Here is an 8212-nt window from a genome sequence, read left to right on the forward strand (position 1 = left end):
TTTCTTTTTCTTTAGCTTGGAGAGGGGAGCGGGCCGGGGGGGGGGGGGGTCTCAGATGGGTGGGAAATTAGTTGAGATTTCTGCTATAGATGCTGTGCGTTTGGCTAAGGAGCTCACAACATTGCCACCCGCAAGTCTAACGGACCAACACAAAAAACCATGTACTAACGAAAGAGTGATAATGGAGAGGATTATGATGAGAACAATAATATTATTAATCCCATCCGAATCACTATTTTTTGTTAGAATTTTCACTATCCCAGGCTTTATGCATGCAGCCCCTACCGCTCTCTACAAAACTATGTGTAACCTAAATCGTTTATATAGCTGCTTGGTTAATACAGTTTAATCAGAATTACTTACAAACATGGATTGGAAATAAACAATAAAAAAGACCTGAGCGATGTTAATTTCGTTCTATCTATTGATGTTTCACATAAGAGCGAGTACGAGGATTTAGCGTAAACTTAAGCCAAAAATCTTTGCTATTCGCCCACTCTGTATTTGTTTGACCAACAACTTTCATATGTCATTGCTTTGTGACCCACTGTGTACGGCTTTGTAGTCTAGTAGTAAATATGACACTCCCTTTCGGATCGGAAGGTTCTGGGTTCGAGCCTCGCTCGGCGCATAGCTGAATCCTTGGAAAATGTTCTTTATTCATATTCTCTCACCATATTTAGATGTATAATGAGTAGTTGGCCGGTAACAGCGTTGTCTCTGTCGGAAAACGTGTAATATCGCCTAATAAGAACCATGTCTCTTTGTTACGTGTTGCTGTTGGCTAGGGACCCTTTGTAAAGCGATTTGAGCACGTTTAGTGAATTGGACTTAACTATGGGCTTTATCAACAAAACACGATGAATAAAACACTAAGACCTTAGTGTTTTATTTTTCACGTTTTGTTGATATAGGGGAAACCCGAAACGTCCAAACTATCTGTATTTGTTCAATTCAATTGAATCTTACATTTCATTATTTATCAATATATTTTCCTTCGAGCATCAAGCAGACACTAAACGTCTTAAGCAATATAAGGAACGAAATTGACGCCACTCAGCTCTTTGTTATTTTTTTTAACCATCAAATTTTATAAGTAGTTCTCACTTAATTGCATTAATCAAACTATAAATACTCAATGTTACAGATAATTTTGTGTCTTGGTAAACTGTGTCCGGCTGGCGGATAGTAACAATAATAGATTATCGATCTCGAAAGTCGGGTCTTAAAAAAGGGCGTGAATTGCAGATTGAAATGAGGTTCGGTAAATGTTGAGAGTGCGGCTTCGTGTGTAGTCGTTCTCTCGTTTCAATGACGTCACTCTTGATTTTAGGCTAAAGCTCGAAGCTTGCAGATGTCAAAACGGAAGATGCGGTCCCTGGAGAGAAAGAGAGAAAGAGAGAAAGCGATGGAGTACGAGAATATTATAATATATAGTAATTTGATGTGTTGATTTATATCGTATTGGATATTGTGATTATGTTATTATCTTAAAGCCATCTATGTTTATCTATCTATCTATGTTTATCTATCTATTTATCTATCTATCTATCTATCTATCTATCTATCTTTCTTTCTTTCTTTCTTTCTTTCTTTCTATCTATCTATCTACCAGTCAGTCTAACTGTCTATCTATCAATAAATTTATCTATCTATCTTTCTTTGTATCTATCTATTTATTTATTTGTCTTTCTACTAATCTATCTATCTGTCTGTCTAACCGTCTATCTATCTATCCATCTACCAATTTATCTATCTATATTCACACTATTTATAATATATATAATAATAATGATAATAATATAATGTTAATGATAATAATGATACTACTACTACTACTACTACTACTACTACTACTACTACTACTACTACTAATATATAATATATAATACTAATAAAATATATAATAATAATAATATAATAATAATAATAAATAATAATAATATAATAATAATAATATAGTAATAATAATTATATATCAATATAGATATAATATAATAATAATAATATAATAATAATAATATATAATAATAATAATAATATGAATAATAGAATAATATAATAAGTAATAATAATAATAATAATAATAATAATAATAATAATAATAATAATAATAATTAATAATAATAATAATAATAATAATAATAATAATAATAATAATAATAATATAATAATAATAATAATAAATAATAATAATAATAATAATATAATGATGAATATGATATGATATGATGATGATGATTGATGATGATGATGATGATGATGATGAATAATAATAATAATAACAATAATATATAATAATAATAATAATAATAATAATAATAATAATAATAATAATAATAATAATAATAATAATAATAATAATAATAATGATAATGATAATAATAATAACTCTCTGCCATCATATGTGAGATGCTCTGATTTATTAACAACGTTCAAATCACGACTGAAATATTACATTTTTTTTTATTTATGACATCCGCAATCGAAATTTTCTAAATTATATGTCTCAGTAGTATTGCTTTTACATGTCCCTGTTTCCTTGTGGAATTGGATTTGTAAAGCGATCAGAGCCTTTGTTGTACGAGGAAAATCGCTATTTAAAGGCTATTCATTATAATAATAATTATTATTATTATTATTATTATTATTATTATTTTATTAATTAATTATTATTATTTATTATTTTATTCCTGTTTCTGTATTATTTTAAGATATTATTTTACTGTAAATGTATATGTATTATTATAATATATATTAAATTTATATTATTATTATTATTATATATTATTATTATTATTATTATTATTATTATTATTATTATTATTATTATTATTATCATTATTATTATTATTAGTATTATTATTATTATTATTATTATTATTATTATTATTATTATTATTATTTTCTTCATTTAGAACCAAGCTGTTGGTTGCTGGATGTACGTGACATCAGACCATTGAATCCTCATAACTTACTCTTTTGCGTTTTGGTGTACACTGTACATGCCTCTCATGTAACTGTCGTGTTCCATCTTGTAGTCCATGCGTCCTTGGTAAGAATTGACATACTTTGTCATTTCACAAGAATCTGGGACGTAACCTAAAGAAAACAAATAATCAACAAAACAACTTGAGTGCAATAGCCACTAGATCTATATGTGCACAAAAAGCATTATAGGCGGTGTTTCTTTTTTTACGAAACCCGCCGAATCCAGATGAAACCCAACGAAACACGACAAAACCCGACAAAGTTATGGGAAGTAGGCAGCAGTGGTGAGTGATCCTGGGATTCAAGGAAGTGTACACCATTGGGAAGTGAACCTGGGACTTGGTTTCGGCGATTTTCGTAAAAAAGCAATTACTGTTTTGCGAAACTCGCCAACATCTGACAATATACAACAAAGTTATGGGAAGAGGGCAACAGTGGCGAGTGAACCTGAGACTCAAGGAAGTTTACACCACTGGGGAGTGAACCTGAGATGATGGTTTTCGGCGGGTTTCGTAAAAAAAAAGCAATAACAGTGGGGTATTTATTGTCTTTAGACCCAATGAACCCCACCTCCTATAGTGTCAGGTGGTACTCCTCTGGTACTCAAATCCCATAGTCCGGCTTCAATTGCCACTGGTATCCATCTCCCATAGTCCCAGGTTCATTTTCCACTGATCTCCTCTTCCCATGGTCCCAGGTTCACTCCTAACTGGTGTATACCTCCCGGGTTCACTCCCCACTGCTGCCTACTTCCCTTAACTTTGTCGGATTTTGGCGGGTTTTGGAGGGTTTCGTAAAGTTTTGCTTTTGGATAGCTAGGGAACCCCTGGTAAAGTGCATTGAGCATAAAAGTAGTTCTTCAGAGCCATTAGGCCCATGAAACCGGAGTTTATCCCGGTTTCTATAGCGCGAAATGGACAATAATAGCAGTTGGAGAGAAAGATAAATGTGACTCATATACAAGGGAACAACACAAACCAAATGCCGTTTCGTCCTTTGGCCTTCTTCGAATAGTTGCTATAATTTGGATAAGACTCTAGTTTATCACAAAGTACTTTCCGCATGATAAAACAGACCCAGCTACCCATTCCCTGCTGGGTAGACAGGGGGATCAGAAAAAAAAAATCTCGACTACACCCGGGATCTATATCGCTCGTCCCTTTGCGTGTGAAGCAAGCGCTCAACCAACTGAGCTATCGGGATTCTCCACCCCAATTGAGCATGTTTAGTGGCTATTGTTCCACATAAATTGAATTATTATTGAATTTAATTATTACTATTACTATTATCATTATCATTATCATTATTATTATTAGTTTTTATAACGAACGACTTGAACCGGCAGTCAAGTTAACATGTAATCGCGTTCTCTATAAAGACTAAACGGAGTCAGCCCATCGAATGAAATTATAGATATTGGCACAAAAGTCATAAAATATTCATCTCTGTCGCACTCACCAAGATCGATGGCAGAATAAATGATCTCCAAGTTCTAATAATAATAATAATGATAATAATAATAATAATAATAACAATAGATCTTTATTGTCCATAAATATGGCAATTTGTCATTTAGTTACACTTGTTATAACGTTAAACGATAACTGTAACATTGAACAGATATTTCACTCCTACTTATTTTCTCTCTCTCTCTCTCTCTCTCTCTCTCTCTCTCTCTCTCTCTCTCTCTCTCTCTCTCTCTCTCTCTCTCTCTCTCTCTCTCTCTCTCAACATTCTTTATTTATTATAATCTATGTTGTATACCTTTCACCTGGCAACAATGGAATCGATAACGTCTGTCTTCAGCGCCGTTGGAATGAATGCCGGATAGGCCCGTCACGATCCCATTGTTGGGACACTTGAAGTTTACTGGCTGGTCATAACCATTTACATAAGCTGTGGATGAAGGAGTGAAAAAAAGGATGATGATGATGAGGAGGAGGAGGAGGAGGATGTTGAGGAATAGTAATAATAATAATGATAATAATGACAATAATAACAACAACAAAAACAACAACAATAATAATAATAATAATAATAATATTAATAATAATAATAATAATAATAATGATAATAATAATAATAATAATAATAATAATAATAATAATAATAATAATAATAATGATAATAATAATAATAATAATAATAATAATAATAATAATATAATAATAATAATAATAATAATAATAATAATAATAATAATAATATAATAATAATAATAATAATAATAATAATAATAATAATAATAATAATAATAATAATAATAATAATAATAATAATAATAATAATAATAATAATATTAATAATAATAATAATAATGATATGAAGAAATCGAGGATGAAGATGAAGAAAAAGAAGAAATAATAATAGTAATAATAATAATGATAATAACAATAATAATAAAGATTAATTATAGTGATAATAATGATATGAAGAAGTCGAGGTAGAAGAAGAAGAAGAAGAAGAAGAAGAAGAAGAAGAAGAAGAAGAAGAAGAAGAAGAAGAAGAAGAAGAAGAAGAAGAAGATGATGATGAAGAAGAAATTATAATATCGCCTAATCGGCGTCATGTCTCTTCCTACATATAAAGAGTTACTTTTGGCTAGGGATGTCTTGTAAATCGCTTTGAGCTACTTAAAAGTAGATTTTGCGCTATATAAATACTCCAGTATTCTTTCTTTTCTTTTCTTTAAAGAATACGCTTCAATAGTCGTAATGTCACTTCACTCGTAATGACGCATGGTAACTTAGTAACTGGCTCTAAACTATCGGAAGAATGGGGGACGCCCTTATGAAATAGTTCTTCGACGAGCATCAAAGCGTATCCAGAGGGAAAAAGAACATTATAAATCTGATCATGATTTGACTTTTACACATTCTGATTACAAGACATATGAAAAGTCCTAGCCAGCATGAAGAATAGAAAGTACAGATTTTTTTTTGTTTAGAACCACGGTGGCTGCGGTTGCTGGGCGACGTGACACCAGACTATTGAATCCAATTGATGTACTGGTATTTCGATTTCCACAATGCAGAAAATACTGCCGTACTCTGGAAAAACCCATATTTAAAAAGTTGGCCAGAAAACGGGTCTTTCAAATATCGATCGATTTAAATGACACTCATCTTGGCCAAAAACTCTCAAATCTGTGATAATGATGATGATGATGATGATGATGATGATGATGATGATGATGATGATGATGATGATGATGATGATGATGATGATTGATGATGGTGATGACAATTTAAAAACAATTTGAAATAAAATCTAGAATAATACCGCTCCATGCACAGTTGTGAACGATGGCATCAACACCCAGGATCCTGCAACCAAGAGTAAACTGGCGGTCTCTTTTGCTACCAATAAAGTGGCTCTTGATCTTGCTGAGCACACCTCCGAGGGGACATGTAAACGTGAAGAGTTCATCTCCCTTTGTTATTGTCGTGGCTATAATAAAATCAACATTAGAGATTTTATACAGTTTAAAAAATAACATTCCCTTCATTCATTACATATGTGTAATTTGTGTTTAGGGTCTATTCCTAAGGAAAACTAGAGTTACCCAGTCGTCAGAGGGCTGTACAGTACCACAAACTGGGCTAGGGCCAGGTGACTTGCTCGAAGCCACACAGCGCAGCCAGCACATTCACATATCGGGGATTTGGCAAAGACCGTACGGCTCAGCCACGCTGCCCCCTTAAAAATGTCCACCAAGTTTCGAACTATGGAATCTAATGTGGCGAGTCAAAGCACAGCCCACTAGCCCGTGATTAAGAAGTATGCCCTTCGGCCATGACATCATAAAATCATTTCGGCAAGGCAATCCACGAAGGAATATAGATAATTCATCAAATAAAATGTCAACAGGAATCACTCATGTTGTCCAAGTGAGCAAATTGGAGGTTAATAATCTTGCCCAAGGGTTAAACGAAAGTGCCTGAAGCTGGGCTTGAAATCGGGACCTTTCGGGTCACAATGCAATGCCTTAACAACTTCGCCCCCTAGCCCATGGTAACTCCTAAATCAACCAACAGTATGTCATTACTTTGGAGCCATGAGGCCCATGTATCCGGGTTTAACCCCGGATTCTATAGCATGAAACAGATAATAGCAATTGCTTGTTACCCATTAGGTAGGACAATAGTCTATCGTCTATCGAAAAGAACTTTCAGCCTGTTCTAACAATCCCGCTTCCCAATTATTGCTGGGCAGATAGGGGGTGGGGGTGTAATAAGATAAATTTGCTCATGACATGACCTTCGCAGACGCGAATATACGATTCTTACACTTGATTTTTGGAATTCCGGACGTGTTCACAACCGCTGCACGAGCTTGCGAATGTGCGTTGGGAACAAAGTTCGAATTCCAAAACTCAAGAGTGTAAGAAATCTTTTATTCTACCCCTCAATCGAATCCGATTTCGTCATCTCTGAGTAAACGACATTTTCAAAAGCATTTAAATGATACATCCTTTTTCAAAAATCTAATTTTAGTAAAATTCAACGTTTGATAATCTGATGTCACAAATTATTATTGTAATCATGATATCATTACGCGTTACTATTTAGCGAGAGGGGTGGAATAATATTATAATAAATATTTTTTTTACTTCATTCTATTTAAGACGTATCTTGAAAGGCGCTAGCCTTATATATTTTACCTGCTATTATATTTCACATGTCTATATAACGTTCTCATATTGGATTATTTATATTATAATGTTACAAGGCTGGACAAGCAGTATGTTCCACAATGCGTGTCTATGTGGTCTTGTAGTATAACACTCGCTTTTGGGTCGGAAGGTTCTGGGTTCGAGCCTCGCTCGGCGCATAGTTGAATCATTTTGAAAAGATTCTTTACTCATATTCTCTCATCGTAATCAGGTGTAAAACGAGTACTTGGCCGTTAAAAGCTTTGTCTCTGTCAGAAAAAAAGAATTCAAAGATCGCCTACCAGGGGTTATGTCTTGTTCTACATGTTACATGTTGCTGATGGCTAGTTATTACATTTTTTCTTTTCAGACAGAGACAACGTTGTTAATGAACAGGTTCTCAATTTAAACCTGAGTCCAGGGGGAGAATGTGAGTAAAGAGACTTTTCCAAGGACTCAAATATGCGCCGAGTGAGGCTTTTACCTAAGGCCTTCTGGTCTGAAAGCGAGTGTAGTGTCAGACGACAAGACTGCATAGCTGCATTAATTATTTTCAAAATTATTAAA

At 33.3% G+C, this 8212-nt stretch overlaps 1 protein-coding gene across 1 annotated transcript in view; it reads right to left on the reverse strand.

Annotated features, from left to right (window-relative positions):
• Nucleotides 1–8212, reverse strand: part of LOC144968109 (dermatopontin-like) — a 29362-nt gene continuing 21150 nt past the window's right edge. Inside the window, exons 6-9 of the mRNA XM_078906110.1 lie at nt 6274–6441; nt 4756–4887; nt 2979–3102; nt 1–1378 (exon numbers count right to left, since the gene is read on the reverse strand). Of these exons, the coding sequence (XP_078762236.1) occupies nt 1330–1378; nt 2979–3102; nt 4756–4887; nt 6274–6441 (473 nt within the window). The 3' untranslated portion in view covers nt 1–1329. The remainder of the gene's footprint in view (nt 1379–2978; nt 3103–4755; nt 4888–6273; nt 6442–8212) is intronic.

The sequence above is a fragment of the Berghia stephanieae genome, chromosome 3, assembly GCF_034508935.2.
Source record: "Berghia stephanieae isolate SIO BIC M18660-M18661 chromosome 3, UCSD_Bste_1.3, whole genome shotgun sequence".
Taxonomy (NCBI): Eukaryota; Metazoa; Mollusca; class Gastropoda; order Nudibranchia; family Aeolidiidae; genus Berghia; species Berghia stephanieae.